Here is a 22,818-nt window from a genome sequence, read left to right as displayed (position 1 = left end):
TTCGGGTTCCATGCTGTCCTCCGTACTCGTGGAGTGCGTAGAGGTGAGCGTTTTCACATTCGTAGTCTGTTTCCGCCGTGTTTTTATCGGCGGGGCTCCCGCACCGGAAAAGGTGGCGGATTGGTGGGTCATGATAGTGTGGGCGGTACATTGTCTGCCGCCTGGCTGTTGGCGGTGACCGCCGCGCTGTTTGTCGGTCCCGCCGTGGCGGTCGGAGTGTTAATGTGGCGGGCTGTGTTGGCGGTTCCCGCCAGGGTCAGAATTCCATTTTTTGGGCCGCCGGCCTGTTGGCGGTTTGGCCGCCGCTTTATCACCGACCGCCAGGGTTAGAATCACCCCCTGAATACCTTTGAGCATAGGCAAATATTGGATGGAGCGGTGGGTATTGGAGAGAGTCTTGAAAAGGAAATCCTCTTCTCTGGGGGTTGATATGGATGTCAACTTTATGGTACGAGGCTGCCCGGCTACCAGCTCTTGGTAAGAAGAGAAGTCATCAGGATCAGTGTCACCTGGAGCGTCCACGTCATATGAATCCCAGGCATCACCAAGTAGCAGTGTATCCTGAGTATCCATGTTCCCCTGTGTCTGAGTGAGGAGAATGCTGATATGAGAGGGGGTCAGGTGGTGAGTCAGGGGGCAATGGAGAAGGGTGTGGGGCTGGTGGTGGCTGAATGTCTGGCATAGGGCCAGTGGCCTTGTCTGACTTCTTCCTGTGTTTTGCTGGAATGGGGACGTCAAGAGCTTTTCTCGAAACTCAGATGGCATTTGGGGGCTTCTGGAGCAGTCATCTGTGAGGAGGTGAGAATTTGGCCCCTGTGGGGATGTATCACCAGATGCTGCTGTCTCGTGTCGTTCTTGTCCTAGAGCTTCTGTAGGCTCAGTTTGACTGTTGTTGGTGCAGAGGGCTTTGGAGCCGACGGTGCAGTCTTCGGAGCCGGCACAGATTTTGGTGTCGATGCTGAGGGTTTTGGCTCCAACAGTCGGGCCGGCGCCAAGACTGGAGCTGGCGGTGCCAATGTTGATGGTTTCTTCATCGCTGAGCCAAAGCCACCCATTGCGCCTGACAGGGAATTTCAGTGCCGATCATGGCTCAACAGCAGTGGAGGCCCAGAAGAGGAGCTCTGTAGGTCCAGAGCGGCAGGACGTCCTTTTGTGGAAGACTGCTTGACGTGTGAGCGGTGTTGAGGGTGATGAGAAGGGGGAGCTGTACTCACAACCGCTTGTGCTGGCAGAATGTCCTTGGTCTCCAGGTCGGAGCCGTACCATGGGTCAGGCGAGAAAACCTCATCAGCGGCCGCAGACGTTGTTCCCCCTTGCGGTCCTGGGTTCTGAAGAGGTCTGAGGTGTTGTCGCTGCTCATATGTGATAACTCGAGGCCACAGACCCTGCGGTTGCGAATAGATTTCTTTTAGGGGAAGTAGCAGCAGTCATCACAGGCGGCCTTGTCATACTTGGGCAAGCAGCAGAGATTGCAGACCTGGTGGAGATATCTGTCCCAGGGTACTTTGTGTGACAGCAAGGACAGTATGTGAAGGGCGTCCATTCCACCACAGTCGAGCCATTCTTGAGAAGACAGAGGAGATGAGGTGTGAGGGGCCCACAAAGCGTGAGACCCCACTTGGGGCCAAGTGCAACCGAAGAGCCTGTCGGGACGCAGATGCCAATACTAGAGAATAGTAGTCAGAACTCGAGTGGAAACAATACGAATGGAGGGAGAGGAAACTGTGAAGGCCTAGAACAGCACTGCGAAATTATAAAAAGATCTGCAACAGTGTTGATCAGGAGCACACAATGGAGTTGATGTTCATGCTCATTACCAACAAGAGGAGGAGTCACAATATCTTGTGATTCAAAAAAACTTCTTTAATGAAAAACAACTTTCACACATCCGTGCCCAACACTAGATGGCAGGAGTATGCATATCATGTGTACATGCCTTGAACATACAATTGTTCTTTTTATGCTGGACGTGGCACTGAACCTTTAAATCATCATTAACTTGTTTCTTGTTGATGTACTTGGCATTTGTAACCTTCCTATGGAAATCTGTCTTTGTTTGATACAGATTTAATACTTGAATTTTTTAATAATAATATACTCCATAAGGGAGACATTCCCTCTACATGTGTGATGCTTATATATGTAAAAATGAAATACTGGTTTATAGAAAATTATTTTACCATGGCACTTACGGTGGCTATCTGCCTTAATCTGCATTTTTGCGTATTTGAGATGTGGGTGACAGCATCATGGACAGAGGCAAAGAGTTGGGCTTTGGTGATGGAGAGGGAGAAGAAGTTTCCATTCTCCATTTGTTGGATTACGGATGCTGCAGATGGAGAGAGAGAAGCTTGTTGTTACTGTTCAACTTAAAATCTGCTACAAACACCAGTCTGCTTTTGTTTAAACATGGAAGCCACACACAAGACAGACACGACTTACTTGTAAATGTTACTGTCCAATAAACATCTGACATTTCTCATACAGGATAGAATGAAACAATGTGATTGATAGAGATGTTCAGACCATAGTAAGGATGAATAACAAAATACTTATTTAATAAAAATGGCAAATTAAATAGAAATCTTAAACCTAACAATTCATTCATGTATTCCAATAGCCATGGAAATCTCAATGATATGTGAACAAATAACATAAGAATAAAACTTTAAGATTAATGATGATTCCTGATCAAGGTGGCTTAGTAACAGTTTGGTAGTCAAGCATGCTACTAATAATATCAATATTATCATTTTTGGGTACAAACAACAAACATTATGGGGGACTGTATTATATATAATTCAACTGCTGAACTGAAGGAGGAAGTGTGTGCTATATCAAGGCAATGATTACAATATTTACTATTCCACCATGATATGTACGATAAATTGTTTTGTATGCTCTAAGGGAAAGTAATTTGGTGAACGCGAATGACTAAACTAAAGCTACAAGTTTCCCCTTCATTGCTAAACCGGACTAGTATTCTAATAAACTACGTACAATGGTATTTGGAAACTATAAAGAAATATTTTTATAATTTTAGAGTCAAATTATCTTCAGACAAGAAGCATTTCCTTCATCGACAAGCATGAACTATTTTCATTTCATACAGAACACTTGGTGTCAACAATTATCTGTTGCAAATACCATAAAGTATTTGAGTGGTATTTTTGGCAGAAGCTATAGACCAACATTTAGGGTAAATGCCATTACCAGTTTGGCCCGAGCCTCGGAGGTCCCAGGAGGGTTTGGACTGCTACCTTTCCTCACTGGCTGACCTTACGTCAGCCAATGAGGGAAGGTAGCAGTCCTAAGCCTCGGAGGTCCATGGAGGGTTGGGACTTGTGCCTTCTCTCATTGGCTGACCTTACGCCAGCCAATAAGGCAAAGGCAGCAGTCCTAAGCATCGAAGGTCCTATGAGGGTTGGACCCAACCTCGTCACATGGGGATAGGGTCAGTGAAACTGCTGACCCCACCCCACTCTGTGAAGATGTGTCACTTATCGACACTCGGCGGTGGGCACTTCAGGGCTTAGAGTTTAAGCTGCCAGATTCGAGGCAATGAGAGACACTACCCCTGGTCACAAAAGGTGAGGGCTTCAAGGGTCTCTGCTGAGCTGAGGAGGTTCAGGCCCACAGGAGCTGTGACATCCTCAGCCTAGCAAAGTTCAGCTCAATCAGCCAGGAGCCTGTACAAATAGCCATGTCTAGCTCCGGCTGCCTGACCTGAAAATGAGGAGTGTCTGCCAGGCTGACCTTTGCTCATAAATTGTGACCCCTGTTTTCTTGTTTGTGTATGCCAGTAGGCAGACAATGGGAGCACTCTACTGACATCAAAATTTGAGTTATGTGTGACACTACGCTCTTCTGTGTCTCATAATTCATGTCAACAGAGGTACTGGAGCATAACAAAGGCTCCCGCAGCCCACTCTGTGCGAGGGGGGGCATCAGCACAGTACACTGTGCACAGGTGGCAGGCCCCAGACTGGGTCCAGGAGGAAGAGGGCCCTTACAGATACTTTGCAGAGGGGGAGCTTTAAGTTTTGTTACGCCACCAGGGACGGCTCCTCCATTAAAGGTAGAGGAGCGTCGGCCCCCAGCCAGCAGCGGCAGCTGCAAACCTTTTACCAAAAAGCGATAATAAACTGTGTTTATTATTGTTTTTTAGTAAAAGGGGCGGGCCACAGGGGTGACGAGCAGTGAGGGGGAGTGCACAGCAATACCCCTCAGAGTTCATGTATTGGCCGGCCGTCTCGGGACGGCCATACACACATGCACAGTAGGCTCTCTCCAGCTCAGCAACACAGTTGCTGAGCTGGAGAGAGCCTGCACAGGCTCCCAGTCTGCCGGTTAGTGCCCTGGCTGGGCTCTCCCAACCAAACCTGACAATGATTTGAGCAGCATCAAGATTGGCCACCGGGCAGGCTGGGAGCCTGTGCCTGCAGCCTAGAACGACAAGGGACTGAGGAGCGGCGTGGCGGCAATGGAGGAGGTAAGATATATATATATTTTTTTTAATTTAATTTTTATTTATCCCCTGCGAGCCGCAACTGTACGCCACTGCAGAGCTACTGTGCACATTCTATGATGCAACATGTAAGTTATCCTCAGAAATGTGATCCACCATTAAAGTGTTGTGACACACCTTGGATCATTGAGATAAGAGTTGGAAGTTTGTCACGCTACTTCACTTCGGTTGTAGTGAGTGTCAGTGTGGCCATGTGTTCAAACCGAGTGAGGATTTTACATGAAATGTTGGATTTGATTGGATAGTTCACCAATCTACTAACGAGCAACATTTTGTTTTTCCATCATTCTGGCACATGAATAGTAATTGAGAAGGTGCAAAAATGCTTTTTGTGAAGCTGAGCTCCTCCTGGCTGACATCTGCACTTGTGAATGTGCACTGTGATAAGCACTGCCATCCTTGGGTCATCCCTTCAGTCCGCACTTGCCACTGCAATATTCTGCAATTTCAGACCACATGTACATAGAACTATGGGGCATATTTACAAGCCCCTAGCGGCACCTTGCGCCATCCTAGTGTCATTTGTTTTTTACGCTAAGCAGCGTTAAGGAGGCCTTTCTCCCACGCTGTATTTAGAAAGTGGTGCAATGCTTGCATTTCCCCACTTTGTAAACCCTTGCGCCACATTATGCCTGCACTAGGCATAATGTATGCAAGAGGGGTGTTCCAACGCAGATGGACGCAGTAAAATTGACAACATTTCACTGCGCCATTTTTTCCATCATTTTTATCACCTGCTCACGGCAGACGTTAAAATGACGCACCCATTTTAATCAATGGCCTCCATGTGCTTTGTTGCACTAGTGTCGCATTTTTTATGCTAGTGCAGTAAAGCTCCACCATAACATCAAAAATGTTGACCCTATTGTCCTAATGACCGCCATGGTGCGCCGTATTGTAAATTCGCCGCAGCTCTGGTGTCATTAGGTGGGGCAGGGGCGACGCGCCACATTCTTGTAAATATGCCACTTTATTTTCCTCACAAGTAGTAATTATGTAAATGCATAGTATAACATGCACAAAGCATGTCTGGGCACACAAACGTGACTCCTTCATGCATACTCATGCAAATGGCCAATTGTGTATTTACTTAAGGTGTATTTTGTAAGTTTGTGCCGCTTTTGCGTCAAAACATGACGCAAATGCAGCACTAAAAAAGTATAAATATGGGCCTTAATATCACTCAAGGAGTATTTTTTCACATATTCTAAAACTAGATGGTGACGGACAAGAGCTCTGTTTTCAAATGGAACTCACAATAGTATTTTGATAAATTGTTGTAAATTTTTGACCAAACGACATTAGCACTATGAGACAGTCCACTGGATGGTTTAACAGGTAAGTTGTGTGGATTGCCCTTTCTTTACCATCTTAAGTTGTTTGCTATGCAACGGATTTCTCTTGTTTGTACGATCACAATCATGAATTTATTTATTTCTATTACAAGATTTGATTAGCTTTTACTTGTTGCCAGATTTTGGCAGATTTGTTTCTCTTTGGTCAAATTGTAGATCTTTTGTAAACCCGTTTTTAAGAGTAGCTCTATTATTTTTAGGTCGAGCATAGCAGCACTTGTGCACTGCTATTCTGACGTGTTGGTATGTATCTGGGCTTTTAACCACGCCCACCGCATGCCCATCACTATCACTCGTTTGTGGGCTTGCCTTTCAAAAATCCTTTGTTTTCGTTGGTAACTGCTTTACGTTTGTCCCTCCTTGGAGCATTTTTTTTACTCCTTCAGGCCCGACCCTGTTACATGGATTTTTTAGCACTTTTGCCGATAACTTTGACAGCAAGCGGACTTCTTTTTCCTTTTGTCTCTCTCTTCGAGTTCACAGCAGCACTTTGAGTTGGTTCGTTTATGTCAACTGTTTTACTTTTTATTTTTTGTTTGTGTGGCAAGAAAAGTCCAATTAGGAATTTACAACACAGATAGCTCTACCTCGACAAACGCATGACCCATTGCATTGCAAATGCTTGCTACCAATGTTTTTATCTACCACACATTTAACGCTTCATGGGTGGTCATTTAGATCACAAAATGTTTTTTTTGTTTGTGTAGGACATTTATCAGGATTGTTGTTGATTACAGGACTATGGGCCTGATTTTAACCTTGGCGGACGGCGGAGGCCGTCCGCCAAGGTTCCGCCGCCAAATGACCGCACCGCGGTCACAAGACCGCGGCGGCCATTCTAACATTTCCTCTGGGCCGGCGGGCGCTCTCCAAAAGAGCGCCCGCCGGCCCAGAGGAAATGCCCCTGCAACGAGGACGCCGGCTCAGAATTGAGCCGGCGTAGTTGCAGGGGTGCGACGGGTGCAGTTTGCACCCGTCGCGTATTTCAGTGTCTGCATGGCAGACACTGAAATACTTTGCGGGGCCCTCTTACGGGGGCCCCTGCAGTGCCCATGCCATAGGCATGGGCACTGCAGGGGCCCCCAGGGGCCCCACGGCACCCCCTACGCCATCCTGTTCCTGGCGGGAGACCCGCCAGGAACAGGATGGCGGTAGGGGGTGTCAGAATCCCCATGGCTGCGGAGCGCGCTCCGCAGCCATGGAGGATTCCCCCGAGCAGCGGAAAGAAGGCGGGAGACCGCCGACTTTCCGCTTCTGACCGCGGCTGAACCGCCGCGGTCAGAATGCTCGTGGGAGCACCGCCAGCCTGTTGGCGGTGCTCCCGTGGTCGGTGGCCCTGGCGGCCGGTATATGTTGAGTAAAGGAGTACATGTTGATTAAAGGAGTACATGTTGATTACAGGAGTACATGTTGATTACAGGAGTACTTGTTGATTACAGGATGACATGTTGATTAAAGGAGTACATGTTGATTACAGGAGTACATGTTTCTTCCCTGATTTTCTTCCCATTTCTTAAACCAGGATGCAGTGGCAACCAATGGATTTCTGCAGGGATTTATTATGGGTGTTTTTCTTGGTAGAGCTGAGTGTGGGATTATTTTCATTGCTGTTGGGAAAATGGTGTACTGTGCCACGTTACAATTCTCTCAGTGACAATTTGTGCCAAACTAAGAGCTTCATTTACAAGGTCTTTGCACCACTGTTGTGTCATTTATTTATTTTTGGATGCAACCGTGGCACAAGCAGTGCTTTATACAGCTCCACATTTACAAACTGATGCACTGGGCCCAATGCGTCAGTTTGTAAAGCCCTGCATCACAATATAACTGCACCAGTATAATGTATGTAAGGTAGGCGTTCCCTTGGGAAAAGCCACACAGAACTGATTCAGTGAAATATACAAAATTTCACAGCGTCGTTCTGCAACTTCACTACGTCAGAATTTTAACACCTGCTCAGAGCAGGCATTAAATTGACGTAGGGCTTCCTCTTATTTCTGGAGTAGTGTCATTTTTTGACGCTAGTCCAGCAATGCGTGAGTTTAGTACCACAGATGCGTCAGAACTTCTGACGCATCGGTGAAATTGTGCACCATGGTGCTCTCTGTAGTAAATACAGTGCATCCATGGCGTTGTTACTGAATGGTTGGGCAGTACAAGAAATTTTACGCATCGGGACTGATGCGTCAGATTCTTGTAAATGAGAATTAGTAAATCCAAACCAATATTTACATCAAATGGAAAGCAACTCTTCCCAGGACTAACTCGGATGCCTGTCTATCCTTAGGCGCTTGTAACTATAAAGCAGAGAAACTAGCTAGCATCCCCTCAGAGCCAACGTATATCTTATGCCTAATATGTAAGGGTTGGTATTGAGTCTCTCTTGTGGTACTCGGCTAGATGCTATATCGAACACGCTTCAGAAAATTTGTAGGCTGATAGATCTGATGGTCACATTACCCACCTTGGCATCCCGAGAGGTACACTTCCACCCCAATTTCATTGAAGTCTGTGAAAATCTGAGGTGAACAGAAAGCAGTGTCAGTGCACAGTGGGGATACACCACAAACTCAAGGTTGAGCCAAGCTGAATTGCACCATATTGAAAATTAATGCCAACAAAACAATAATTGTATTGAGTTGACCTAAGATTAAATAGTTTTCCTTGTTAAGTCTGCTTCAGTCAGTTTGTATAAATTGTAAACGTGGTGCCTGGCGTAAAGAAATCAGCTATAATAAAGCTATGTCTTAAATACTTAAATATAGGATTCAATTTCCCTACTGGGAGCTAGTCTAGTTGCACTATAGGTCTGACCCACAAGCGAGGAACTTTAGCTAGGGAAGGAGCATTGAAAGGTTGGTCTAGCCCAGGGGTCTTCAAACTTGGGGGCAGGCCCCCCTAGGGGGGCCTCAAGTGATCCCGGGAGGGCGCCAAGCTCTGGTCAAAACAGTCATTACACAAATAACAGTGTTTTGTTTTAAGCAGAAACATGTTATTGCATTTTTTAAAAGGTAACAGTACTTAACAGCAAGGTTTAAATACATCTAGACATATTTAAACATTGCCATCTTTATAAAATAATTGTGAAGAAATTCTGAAGGGGGGGCCCGATGATTTTTATTTTTCAACTGGGGAGGCACGGCATTAAAAAGTTTGGAGACCACTGGTTTAGCCTGTGGGTAGAGGAAGGTATTGCAATGCTATGAGATTATTCCACCCTCTGATGTTAACATTTTCTAATAAAGAGAAAGAAATACGAAAACAAGCATTGGGATGCTGGAGTAGAAGGCCTACACCAGCGATTATTGGCCAACTATCCCTTTAAGGCTTTCAGAGGTATAATCCAACATCTCAAAAATTCAAATTTAGTTTAGGATTCCTAGTTAGGGAGAAATTACTTGCCCCTTGTTCGCCTCACAAGTGCATAGGGCGTTACAAACAACAAGTCCATATCATTTTTGGACTTACTTTTTTAAACATTTTTAAGGAAACAGTGTCCACAAAGCTGATGGAGGAAATGTCCAGTATCAGTGAATGGAAATTTGGCGGTGTCAAACCAAGAGATTCCAGGGTTGGCTTCTTGTACGTCTTTCGGGGGCTCTCGGTTTGGGCTTCTAAATCTGCAGTGTTTTGGGTTGAAATGTAAACATGTGCAAATCCATTTTCCTGTAAAAAAAAACATGTATATAAAAGTGTAAATGTACTCCTTGTGTTCCATTCCTTGTTAGCATAATATTGGGTATTTGGAAGTGAAAAATAACACTTGGGTTTTTTGGTTGCGATTGCATTTTTTGACAGATCCTGGGTAAAGGGTATGTGCAACCTATCCTCTTCAAGGACGTCAAATCATTAAAGGCCATGGGCAGCAAAAGTGACAATCTCAGACACCTGAAGACATCAAAAGGTTGACCCCTTGCCATTCTCTTTGCTTCTCAAAAGCTTCCTGTTTGTTGCTGCAAGACTAGGAGAAGTGTAAAGAACCAAAACTATCAGAAAGACCCCAGTTTACATCCAGTTCTGCCAATGTTCTATGATGACCACTGACACGCGGATAGCAAGCGCAGTGCCTTAGGTACAAAGGACAAACCAGCAGGAGCACCTCCGAGTCCAGACTACTTCCAAATAATGCCCATGATCCAACAAAGACAGACTGGCATGTTGGGACGTCTGAGGATTTAAGGGCAAGATGGTGCCCCCTTAGGCTCGCGCCCCTTCAGAGGCACCGACCTGTCAGGATACATCACAGCAGCCACATACGCTGGTCCCACCCTAGTATTTGTTTCCAAATACTGCGCTGTTGAATTCCTCAATAGAAAAATACTGTGCTCCCTGCTAGATTCTCCTGCTACTGCAGGGGCGGAGCTCAAGGACAAGTGACTGACTGACCTGCTACCCTACCAAATCGCCAGGATTAACCAGTTCACCAGGCACTTCCCTGTAGTCCACTCCACCATAGCCTCTGCTCCCTCCCTTTTCACAATGTTATTTTCTGTCAGGCCAGGTTTAGCAAGAGCTCCAGCCAGCACATTGTTTGGATACCTGGACCGTCAGTAGGTGACAAGCAAGTCACGTTCTCTCGATGTTCTTGTATTTTCAGGTTTCATATCTCTACTATATATAGCAAAATGATTCACCTTCCCTGTCATGGTCCTTCCTGTTCTGAGTGTGCCTTCTTTCATGGTCTGTTTTGCTGCTCTTTTATTGTCTTTCTGCTTCTGTTCAATGGTCTTCTTCTTCTTCTCGATGAGTCTGTCGATGTCCACCCCGCTCTACAAAGGAGATACAAGTGCAGTCAGAAACCCAGGCGTGGATACATTCCTCAGCCAGGCTTCCAACCTTCAGTAGGCTGTCGTGTGTCAATATATGAGTGTCCACTGAAACACTGTCTCTTGTCTTAGAATCTTTACTTTCAATACTTCCCGGGGTGTTCAGGGCGACCCAGTGACCCCACTCTGAAGCAATGTCTGCCACATTTATGCCTGTTCCAGCCCGAGAATACCTAAAAACAGATCTTCAGCCCTTGGCCTAAGGCCACTACTCAGGCTGCATCAAAACATTTTCAGCCTGCACCTAGCTGGGGAGCATGGAGTTTGTATGGACTATTTCTTGGATGTTTCTGCTCGTGGTCAACGGGACCGCTATGCAGATTAACTATGTCCCCTCGAGCCCTGGAAGGGAGAGAAAACAAAAACTTGCGTTTGAAGTTTAGCCTGTTTTCAAGTTCATTCGTTTACAAGGGACAGTTTTCACCTTTGCCGAGGGATAGGGCGAGGTGAGCTGCCCAGGTAGGAAGCACCTCCATGAACATATGTGTCTATGAGCAACATACCTGTTTGTCCCTCCTTACTCTACACACCCCTCACAGCAAGTTCAACACCAAAGAAAGTTATGACACTCCATTGTCCCAGGTGACATACAAGTATTTACTTACCCAGACTGACTGAGCTGTTTTATACAGTTCTGGGTAAGCAATTGGACATCAAACAAAGTTCAAACCAAAAGCAAACAACAGAATGCTGAAATGTGACAAAGCTTCACTGGACCATGTGCATGACCTCTACTCCCCTCCCCCCCAGCATTCTGTCTAAACCCCTCTCTGCTGTATATACCTTTTCCTTCAGAGCCTCTGAGTACATCTCAGCATTGGCGTAATACACCATTGATGAAGAGTGGAAGATCTTCACACCTGGAATTTCTCTGACCTGAAAGAAAATACAGAGAATAATTTTAACAATTGATGAAATGTTATAAAGATGTTTTTTTTTTTTTTCTGGCTATTTAATAATCAGTATCCCTGTTCCATTTTTCAACAGCCACCGTCCAGGCATCAATCCCAACATTCAACTCTTAAATCATCAATCAATATCAACATTCTGTTCATCAAAACCTACATTCCCTTCCTATATAAGAGTCCTTTATCCCACCTTTGCATTCATAAGTTCCAACATTTCCTTTACTGGTACCAACATTCCTATTATCAGAATCAACATTCTGTTCATAAATATAAATATTCCTTTCGTGAATACCAACATTCCATTCATCAATATCTACATTCCATCCATCAACACAGGCATTCCATTAATAAGGATCAATATATAATTTCACCAGAACCACTAGTTATTAGTATATTCAGTTCATCAGTCCCAGAATTCCACTCAATACTAGCATGTCATTAATCAATACCTATATTATATGTAGTCCTTAGTGCCACCTTTGCATTCTTAAATTACAACATTTCCTTTACCAGTGCCAATATTCTTTTTAGCACTCTGTTCATGACCATAAACATTCCATTCATGAATATCAACATTCCATTCCTCAATATCTATATTTCATACATTAATACAGGCATTTCATTTGTAAAGGATCAACATTTGATCCGACTGGACCAATAATAATCATTCCATTCCATTCACAGTGCCTCCACACCATTCTCACTATTAGCAATGTTTCTCAAGACTAGCAGTTTAGCACTTTGTCAAACATTCCATACATAAAAACCAACATTCAGTCAATCAGAAACAGCTCTCCATCTGAAAATATAATTTACTGCAACCAGTCCATGGGCCTAACATGTAGACTTGAACAAAAAGGCTTTTAGATGTTTTCTAGAGAGCAGGCAGTTTGGTGCATGTTCGATAAATGATGGAGAAAGGACTAGACCTGGTGACCTTTCACCCCATAAAATCTGGTTTCATTAGTTCTTTGTGATTGGTGGATTGCTGGTAAATTAAGAGACCTGGTGTTCTTGGTTGGTGATTGGAGGAAGGTCAGCTTCCGTCACACCATATGAGCAACCAACAAATGAATTGTAAAGAGATGCTGTACCACTACGGATTATATTTTTGTTTAATATTTTTTATTACACAATGGATTATTAAGCAAGCTCAGAGGCCATTAACCTGGAAGCTGGCCAGCTGGTTTGCAGAACACGGAGGACCATTCAGACTACAGACAGCTGAACAATAATGTCATTGGTCGATGCATCTAGTTACAGAGCGAAAGTAATATCTCAGTCAGATAACATGCTTAGGTCTTGTTAACAAATACAAAAAAAAACAACACATATGTTAATCGGGGCTGTGCCAAATTCGGGTAATTTGCCTTTGCGTAATTACACGAAATTTCAGAAACATTTACATGAAATTACGCATAAAAAGCAAAATGCAAACTCAGCACCTGGAGCGAAATTTTTGTACGAAATGCATCCTCGCACACAGGGAGGGGAAGGCGCATTTCGGCTGGAAAAACAGTTCAAGAGCCAAAGTGATGCAAACTGTTGCCGCTCACGTTTTGGTCATTCACGCTGTTCCAGTGTTCTCATGTCACGAATGTTGCGTAATTCACATGCGCACATGCGCAGACAGACATGCCTACAAGTATTTTATTAATTCAATCTGACCTAGGAAGGGGCAACGTTCTTTGCCTGGCTGTTTACAATGTGCAACTCCACCCCATTTGTGGCATTTTCAGCCGTGCCCTGTTTTTCCCACCCAACCAAACAATCTGTGAGTCCAATGGCGCAGCTCCGTGCTTTTGCACTGATATTTGACAGTCTAACCTCTGCCAACTGCGGTGCACCCAAGGGTTACTGCCCCATCGTGCTAGGCCATGAGAGATTGGCAGATTGTGGCAGTGGAAAACTAGACTCAGTGGAACATGTAAATACTCTGCCCTCTTGTGGCATCACAAGGGGGTAAAGTTCATGGGACTCTGCTGTGAATCCGTGTCTTGTTGACATCTCCTAACTACCAATATAATTTTAACTGTCCGCAGTACTGGAGCTCACCTGGTAACAAAAGGACTTGGTTGAGCCCAGGGCTGGCTTTAGCGCTGGTGGTGCCCAGTGCGCCATTTTATTTTTGGCACCCTCCCCCACACACACCCATGACCTTCTCCTCGGATTCCCTCACTTCCACCTGCAAAAAGTGCCCCTCTTCCCTCCATAGCCCCTCTCTCACATACAACTCATTTGTTTTACAGCACTGGTAAAGGCTGGCTTCACTAATCCACTCAGCTGTCCGCATAAAATACAGACCTGTTGTTTGCAGCAGGCATATTAACCCTCTGCGCTACTTTATGGCAAGCCAGAACTGCCACTAGGCAAAACCCCATCTCTCTGGCTATCAGGAACATTAATCACAAGTTATCTTTACATTTTTATTGCTGCCTGAAAGCTGTACACACAACTCTGCAGCAGGTGCTTTTAAATGGTAAGTTATTGTTAAACAAAGCGCCACCCCCTGAGGTCACTGCCCCCCTCTAGGTCAGAGTCCAGTGCGGCTGCACCGGTTGCACTGCTCTGAAGCCGGCCCTGGTTGAGCCTGTCTAGTGTTCCCCAATGTGAAATCAAAGAGACTAAGGCCCGTATTTATACTTTTTTTAGTGCCGCATTTGCGCCGCTTTTTGACGCAAAACGGCGCAAACCTACAAAATACAATGGTATTTTGCAAGTTTGCGCCGTTTTTGCGTCAAAAAACGACGCAAATGCGGCGTAAAAAAAGTATAAATACGGGCCTAAGGGCGTCATTCAGAACTCGGCGGACAGGTTATTACGCCACAATGGTGACAGATATCATGTCTGCCGAAATCAAAATCCCATAGGATATAATCATCAGGTCCTAAATCATTTGGCACCAGAGTTCTCCCCTTACCTTCACTAGAGCCCAGGAAGATGCACTCTTGCCTCACACACAATACAAGGGTTTATTTTCTGAGATTTGAACCTTAGGCGGCAAAGCAGACAATTTATATCCACTAGCAGAATCCAACGTAACCTTGCATCCAATTTTACCTGCTGGTACTTTGTTACATCCTTGTAGATGTCTGTTTCGCACACTTGGCCCAATATGGAATAGTGAGGTCTAAGGGCGGAAAGTGGAATAAAAAAATTACAAAAAATCTTTAAAATATGTCTGTCAATTCAAATTTAAATGATGAAAGAAAATGGCAAAAATCCCTTGAATGGTTGAGTTTGTTTTCTGTGATTTCAGATACCGTGAAAATTTAGTGACTGATTCTTAAAATAATGAGTGAGTCTATGGAACCTTAGTTTTATGTTGACATTTAGTATTTCTCAAGAATAACATGCAGCATGTGCAGAAATGTATCAACAGTGGGCTGCTGAGTGTCAACGCAGGCACCCTTGCACTGTGGTGCAAGGGTGTCTGCTCTGCATGCAAGATTATTTTTGTGCAGGAAGGGGTACCTCCCTGCACAAAAACAATCCTGGTAGGCTTTTTCCTTTTTCTATATGTGCTTCACGGGAGGCGTAAGGTTTTGGCGCATTCTCAGGTTTACCAGGGTTAGTAAATCTGGGGATGTGTCAGAATCTATTTATGTTGCATGTGAACACCCTCTACAACGTTCATGGTGCGCCTCCCTTGCACAGAGTAAGGCAATGCAGCAATTTCCATATCTATGAGGCTATACAAAGCCACACAAAGTGGCTTTACGTGGCCTCATGAATATGGCTGGAAGGAACGAGATGCTGTTGTGTCACAAAAAGTGCCAACAAGCACACGGCACGTCTGCGAAGTTCATTCAGATGAATTTCTTTATGCTTAGTGTAACATAAACAAATAGGCCCCTAGGAAACATTTCCTTGAACATGGACTCACCCTTTCTACTGCTGTGGTCAAGCCAGAGGCGTAACACAGGACCCTGCAGCTATTGCAGCGTGGAGGGGGGCAACCAATCAGGGAGCCCCTAATCCTTCAGTGGACCCCATTCAGCCCAAATCCAATGAATATTTGTGAGATATTGGAGGCTCAGGAGCCCCATATCAAATTCTGCAGGGGAGGGAGGCATCATTTTGCGTTGATGGAGCCCAGACTGACTGCTCTCACTAGCAGTTCCCCATAGTAAGATTGCTGCAGAGGGTTGAAGAATTGGTACGAAAGCATTTAGCATTTGTTAACGGGCCGAATAGCAATTTCGGTCCATTATGAAAAGCTAAATGGCTTTTCCATATGTACAAAGGAATTAAGGGAATCGCAAAGTGCGATTTCCACACAGTAGAAATTGTATTTTACGATCCCCAAATAGAAAATCACAAAGAGGGATTTCCTATTTGCGATTTCCAAAGCACATGCATAAAGCATATCCTAAATGTGAAATGGGCATTTGGGAAATGCAATTACCATTGAATTCAAGTCGATGGTTACCATGTGCAATGTTAAAAAATGCATTTTTTAAAGTTAAGTGTAGTGCGCACACGCCCCCAGGGCATTTGTACACGTTACATGAGCACCTCCTGTTGTTTGGGGTGCATCAAGGGGGAGCCTTAGGGCCAGAGGCACCCTTGGTATTGGATTTCCTCATTTGCAATTTCCTATTAGAAAATCGCAAACTATGAAACAAAACCTTTCCTACCTAATGGCCGGTAGGTCCGTTGGAAGGAATGGTTTAGCATTCCTTAATTAGCGATTTCCTACAGTGACTCCTACTCCGTAGGAATCACTATTAGAAAATCTCTATTTTTGACATTCCGTTTTACATTCCCTAAATAGCGATTTCTATGGAGTCGCTATTTAGGAAATGCAAAACTAGAATTTCATACATCTGGCCCTTAAACACTAGGGCCCATATTTGTGGAAGGTTAGCGCCACCTTAATGTCATTAATTTTGACGCTAAAGCAGCGCTAACTTAACTCTATATTTATATTTTGATGCTAGACCCGTCTAGCGTCAAAATATTGGGGTTAGCGCCATTTCTAGGAAGCGTCAACCCACCTTGCGTCAATGAGATGTGAGGTAGGCGACCCCTTCCTAAAAATGACGCTAGCCCCCCAACGCCATATTTAACACCTGAGGCAGAAATGACACGCAAGTGGGAGGCAGACCTAAATAATGGTGCTAAGCCCCTTTAGCGCCATTATTTAACACCTGGTCACATATCTGAAATGCTTTCTTTCATCGTCTACTTCATGTTCTCAAGCCTTGGCTGTTGCATATCACAGGCATCAATCAAACACTCATAAGTTACACCACTGATATCCACTCTGTTCGAATGCTAGAGATGTGTGGGCAAACTACCCGCACACTCTAATTCGAATATCAAACCTAGACAGCAGGTCCATTTGCATCAGTGGTACAGTGAGCAACCACAACACACCCAGGCCCCAGTGAGAAACAGTAAAACTCACAGCTGAGTCCGGAACACGACAGTGAGCAGCGCAAATCCCACCGAGGCCGCCAGCCCCAGGTCCAGGTTCAACAGCAGAGTGGCTACAAAGGTGGCGACCCAGACCACCTGAAAGAGGGCAGAAATGCAGGTACTTGAGACCAGGGTCACACAAATCACAGCAAGAAACCTGCAGAAAAGAATCAGTGCTGCCTTGTGCGGTGCTGAAAAGATCGTGCACGCTTCATCTGGTGGCTTGTAGACCAATGCATGACTTCTAGGATAACATCTGTGTAAATTGCTCCAAATTAATTCCATGTAAATTTATCCCGCCAGGAAGTCCTAAAAATCATGCATGCATGTGCCTTCGATGAAATAATATTCTCATCTGGGAGAATTCTTTTGAACAACCTCATTAAATTGTCATTTACTTTATGTTTTGTAGAAGAGATTGTGTTATTAGTGGGTAAACCAACCTTTACATTCTACAGCAATGTAACACCGAAACAGATGTGGGCAATCTGTCCCGGAAGTCCCTAGTTGAGTCGACCTGGGTAAACACACACTTCTTTTCAACTCATGCCACAAGGCCCGTTGCCACCAAGCCGTTCTTCATCTACCGGGGGGATCTCTTTAGAAGACAATATCTCAGGGCCAAGGTCGGGCAAGAAAAGGAGAATGTCTGCACCCAGCATCACTTTGCTTTTATGAATTGCGTCTCACGCTGTCTCTCATTTTAGCATCTGCAAGGGTAATCTTCGCATTACCTCTTATATCTGGATTACTTCCCTGAGGCTTCTGGAGCAGCCTGAAAGCACCATTATCAACAGCGTTTTCAACTCCATGTCGAGCAGCGCACTCAATACTTTGCCTGTTTCCTTCTTCAATCTCTCATTCTTAATCAACATAGGGACTCCTTCGCATTGTCACTTGGGCTTCCCTGCAAAGGCATTCAGGCTTTGTCTCCAACAATGTAACAACCTCAATCACAGTGAATTTGAAGGCCTCCAGATCTCACACTGCAGTGGACAAATCTTTCATCTGGCTCCCCAGAATCTTTTGCTTCCTCGACATCGAGCCCTGCTCTCTCTCAACACCTGTCATTAACATTAGCTATATCCCCCATCGTGTCTTCCACTGCCCTCACTGCTCGATGTTCTCTTCCATTGTACGGTGCGTAGTGCTGATAGAACATAGAAGAGTTACTCTCACCCAGAGTGAGCTCTGTCTCCTCATTAAGCCCCACAAACAAGGCATGTCTCATTTTGCCATACGATCCCAACTTAGGTTGAGGAGTTGTTGTTTGTGCCATCGTCTGTCGGCCATGTTTTCCTGACCGCTGGAGGTCTGGAAGCATCAAACAGCCCAAAGACACATGTGGCAACTTTTCCCTGATGTCATGTCTGGTAGTGGACATACAAAAAATCCCTTACTTAGAACTTCAAATGGCACAGCGACAGTGAGGGTGCCGCTCGCCGGTCTGGAGGGTCCTTAGAGGTTTACGGAGCCTTAGATCTATAATGTGCTTCCACGGATCCAACTGTGTTTTCCCTGGTGAGATCTGTCATCAGCATTGCATCCACCTTCAAGAGGTGGGTACCAAGGATCACATACTTCAATAGAGCTGCGTCCAGCAATAATTCCAAAGTCGGCTCCCACTGACCACCTTGCGTTTCATCCCGCACAGTGTTTTTTAGGGAGTTGCCATCACTGGTCTGCTCACCACTTCATCCATTCTGCATAGCGCAAAACTAAGCCAGGTGTAGTGCTTCAGGAAGGCTTCGCTGACATTGCGGCCAGAGTGCCAACCCACTTCAAATCATCAGGGGAACCTTTATCTCTGAGACCACCTTCCACGCTCCGAAGGCGAAGCACCCCATGGAAAGGGGTCAGTCATCAAGCGACAGGCCCTGTTCAGGAGCCCCAGATGAATGCTGCCATCACTGGCGCCAGGGAGCCCTACTCCCACAAATAGATTTTAAGCTAAACCTCTTTTAATTTACCCAGCTGTAGGGTAATTGTATGATGATGTCACATGTATATAGTAGATCTTGCTCCAAATGATGGGTTAATATGTTGCCTTTGCTAAAATGTGAAATGCACCCTGCACAGTGTGTTTGGGTTCATAGAATCTTCTGCAAAGGATGTGGAAAAAGCAATTCATATTGTTGCAACTGTAATGCATAATGTTACCTCTACTCGAAGCATCGGGCAAAATGTATTACTTTGTATCTTATTAACTTTAATTGTGTCTCTAATGAAATTCTCCAGCAAACAATATTTTAACGGAAAATTTCTCTAACAATATAACAATTTGTACGGTACATATATCTTTTTTTTAAATAATGTTATTTTCCTCCCACATTTCTTTTCTACAAAATGTCATCAAAAGTGTGGAAACAAAGTCTAACAATTTCACACAATCATCATTGTTGCTCTGCAGCAATCTGAAATTCAAGCACAGGAGTTCAACACATGTTACACGTTATAGGTGACATCAGAAAGACTACAAAATCATGGGTCTTGCTAGCCACGATTTGGGCTTTTCCAGGATCCACTCGCAGGCAGCACGCTCAAGAACAGTTTTCCTACAATTCTCAGATTTCTCTCCCCAAAGCCCCCCCCCCGCCAGCCACCACCATTTTGTGTGGCGTCCTCACCAGGTCTGTTGTGTTGGTTCTCCATAGAACTGGGATGTCTCCGAATTGCTTGTAGATTCCTTTCAGATTGGCGATGACGACTGCAGACAATATCGCCTACAAACAAAACGTGAGTATCATTCCAGAGCTTGCAGAGAGCTTTGGCCTGCATATTTAGGAAGGGAAATGTTGGCATGACGTCATGTACACGTGTGTCGGGGGAGGGTGGAGTCTGCATGCTGCTAGCATGTCTGTTTTCCTAATCCTACATGAACGGTAAGAACAAATACGGGATTGTCATTTTTAGCAGTGATTGAATTTCTTGTGAAACATTTTTTGTGGCATAAAGGCTCCTGATAAAAGACATCACAAGTGCGATCATCATTTAAATGGTAGAAACCTTTTTTTTTAGTTGTCTCACTTAATAATTAGTAGAAGTGTAACATCTCCCTATTATGGTGCACAAATTACTTTCTTATTAGAGGCACTTTCTTAAGACAGAAGGAACTTTTAATAGCACGTAAATATTCTCTTGTAATAATTTATTACAAGCGAGTAGTGACGTGCGTGACAGTGTCCTTGCTGCACTGTCTGTTGTCTCACCACTGAGGAGGAAGCCCACGTAAATAGGAAAGAGGGGGCATCTATGAATGAAAGGGTGCGTATGATGGCACTGACAATCCTCCTAACAAACGAAAATGATGGGCGGAATCCGGAACCAGTCAAACATTCACCCCGATCACAGATCTGGGTTTAATCCATTAATTCTTTTGCTCACCATGCCACCCCAGTTTGGACCCAGCCATATGCAAATCAGTCTTGACCCCATTCCCCATGGGAAGAGTCCATCCCAACTACCAGGTCAGATCCTCCCTGGACCGGAAACAAGCATGCTGGGACCGGTTTCAGACAATCCTCCTGCCTCAGTCTCAAAGGACAGAAAGGCCAAACATGGTGGTGATGGGAATTCTCCTGCCAAAGCCTAGCAGGATGCAGAAGCCACCTATGGATGTGCCTGTAAACCCCCTGCTATAGCTCGCCGGACAGGGTCATCCCACACAGCAGCGTTGTGAATCCCACTGCCACCATTTTGCAGGATCCTAAAGTACAACACGGCTCAGCCTCTCAGGAAGGAGAGACCGCACACATTGGGCCAGACACCCTGGTGGCAGAATAGAAGGAGGTCATGGTGGTGCCCATGGATTATATGGAATAATGTACTGCCAACTGGGGACATTGTAAGAATATATCAGGTCACCTTGAAGTTCCATGCCCTTGTAAAAAAAAAAACACTCCATCATCGACCTCATGCCTCTGTGTGAACTCCTTAGTGACCTGCAAAACTCTTAAAATGGACAGTTGGGGGTAGATTAATACATACATTAATGCTCACCAGGAACCAGATTTTCTACGATTTGCACCAGTCAACAAAAGAACATCTGTTCTGACAAACTGGTGCAAAAGTTCCATTTGTAGGCATCAAATCTCCCTGCACTGGTGCAAATTCATGCACTCTGGCCAAAGTAAGCGTGCTTTGCACTTGTAGCCCCAGAGTGTCCCTGGATAGGAATGGCACTGGTCAGACCCTCAGCAAGCCACGAGGGCAATACATACCTTGGGTAAGTGTTCAAACAGTGATCCAGCCCTCAGGATGATTATCAGGATAATGAGCGCAGATATTGATCCGGCCACCTGAGAAGAAGAAGAAACAGAGACATGCAGTCAAGTACAGAAGAAATCAGTTCTGTGTTCAGATCTGAAGATGTGGGAGCTGGGAGGATGCAGCATGGTAATAAAACTGCAGCTCGATGAAGGAGTCGGCCAGGCGCTCACTCCACCACGAAGGCAGGCGTTGTGGGGAACTGGGGGGGTCACATAGACTATGACGAGCTTGGAGAACACTGTCAGGCATTGAGAAGATCTTGGTGCGCTTGGGCATCCAGATAGAGGAGCTCGGGGCACATGGACAGGCAGTGTGAGAAGCTTTGTGACCTTGGGCATCCAGAAAGAGGAGCTCGGGGCACATGGAAAGGCAGTGTGCGAAGCTTTGTGACCTTGGGCACACAGATAGAGGAGCTCGGGGTATATGGACAGGCAGTGTGAGAAGCTTTGTGACCTTGGGCATCCAGAAAGAGGAGCTCGGGGTATATGGACAGGCAGTGTGAGAAGCTTTGTGACCTTGGGCATCCAGAAAGAGGAGCTCGGGCACATGGATAGGCAGTGTGAGAAGCTTTGTGAATTGGGCATCCAGATAGAGGAGCTCGGACTAGATGGACAGGCAGTGTGAGAAGCTTTGTGACCTTGGGCAGACAGAAAGAGGAGCTCGGGGTACATGGACAGGCAGTATGAGAAGCTTTGTGACCTTGGGCAGACAGAAAGAGGAGCTCGGGGTACATGGACAGGCCGTGTGAGAAGCTTTGTGACCTTGGGCAGACAGAAAGAGGAGCTCGGTGTACATGGACAGGCCGTGTGAGAAGCTTTGTGACCTTGGGCAGACAGAAAGAGGAGCTCGGGGTACATGGACAGGCAGTGTGAGAAGCTTTGTGACCTTGGGCATCCAGATAGAGGAGCTCAGGGCACATGGACAGGCAGTGTGAGAAGGTGTGTGACCTTGGGCAGACAGAAAGAGGAGCTCGGGGCACATGGACAGGCAGTGTGAGAAGCTTTGTGACCTTGGGCACACAGATAGAGGAGCTCGGGGTACATGGACAGGCAGTGTGAGAAGCTTTGTGACCTTGGGCATCCAGAAAGAGGAGCTCGGGGCACATGGAAAGGCAGTGTGAGAAGCTTTGTGACCTTGGGCACACAGATAGAGGAGCTCGGGGTATATGGACAGGCAGTGTGAGAAGCTTTGTGACCTTGGGCATCCAGAAAGAGGAGCTCGGGGTATATGGACAGGCAGTGTGAGAAGCTTTGTGACCTTGGGCATCCAGAAAGAGGAGCTCGGGCACATGGACAGGCAGTGTGAGAAGCTTTGTGACCTTGGGCAGACAGAAAGAGGTGCCTGGGGTACTTCACCAGTGTGGGAGGAGTTTTTCGCAATTTAACAATCTAGTGATGGTCAATCTTGAGACACATAGTGTGAGATGCTTGAGACACATGGATCAGCAGTGTGAGAAGCTCAGAACACAACAATAGTGTCAGGAGTTTGGTCTATAGAGGCAGAGTGTG

The 22,818-nt window shown here is 45.5% G+C and overlaps 1 protein-coding gene across 1 annotated transcript in view; it reads right to left on the bottom strand.

Moving 5' to 3' along the window:
* The window catches only part of LOC138259571 (solute carrier family 26 member 6-like), a 133,997-nt gene that overhangs the window by 35,613 nt on the left and 75,566 nt on the right, over window positions 1–22,818 (bottom strand). The window contains exons 10-20 of the mRNA XM_069207403.1: window positions 21,262–21,339; window positions 19,669–19,764; window positions 17,031–17,137; window positions 14,678–14,747; window positions 11,493–11,585; window positions 10,518–10,652; window positions 9,352–9,549; window positions 8,348–8,402; window positions 2,193–2,329; window positions 1,215–1,405; window positions 348–1,060 (exon numbers count right to left, since the gene is read on the bottom strand). Of these exons, the coding sequence (XP_069063504.1) occupies window positions 348–1,060; window positions 1,215–1,405; window positions 2,193–2,329; window positions 8,348–8,402; window positions 9,352–9,549; window positions 10,518–10,652; window positions 11,493–11,585; window positions 14,678–14,747; window positions 17,031–17,137; window positions 19,669–19,764; window positions 21,262–21,339 (1,873 nt within the window). The remainder of the gene's footprint in view (window positions 1–347; window positions 1,061–1,214; window positions 1,406–2,192; window positions 2,330–8,347; window positions 8,403–9,351; window positions 9,550–10,517; window positions 10,653–11,492; window positions 11,586–14,677; window positions 14,748–17,030; window positions 17,138–19,668; window positions 19,765–21,261; window positions 21,340–22,818) is intronic.

Source organism: Pleurodeles waltl, chromosome 9 (assembly GCF_031143425.1).
Source record: "Pleurodeles waltl isolate 20211129_DDA chromosome 9, aPleWal1.hap1.20221129, whole genome shotgun sequence".
Lineage (NCBI taxonomy): Eukaryota > Metazoa > Chordata > Amphibia > Caudata > Salamandridae > Pleurodeles > Pleurodeles waltl.
The sequence above is the reverse complement of the archived record's forward strand: the minus strand, read 5'-3'. Positions and strand labels throughout refer to the sequence as shown.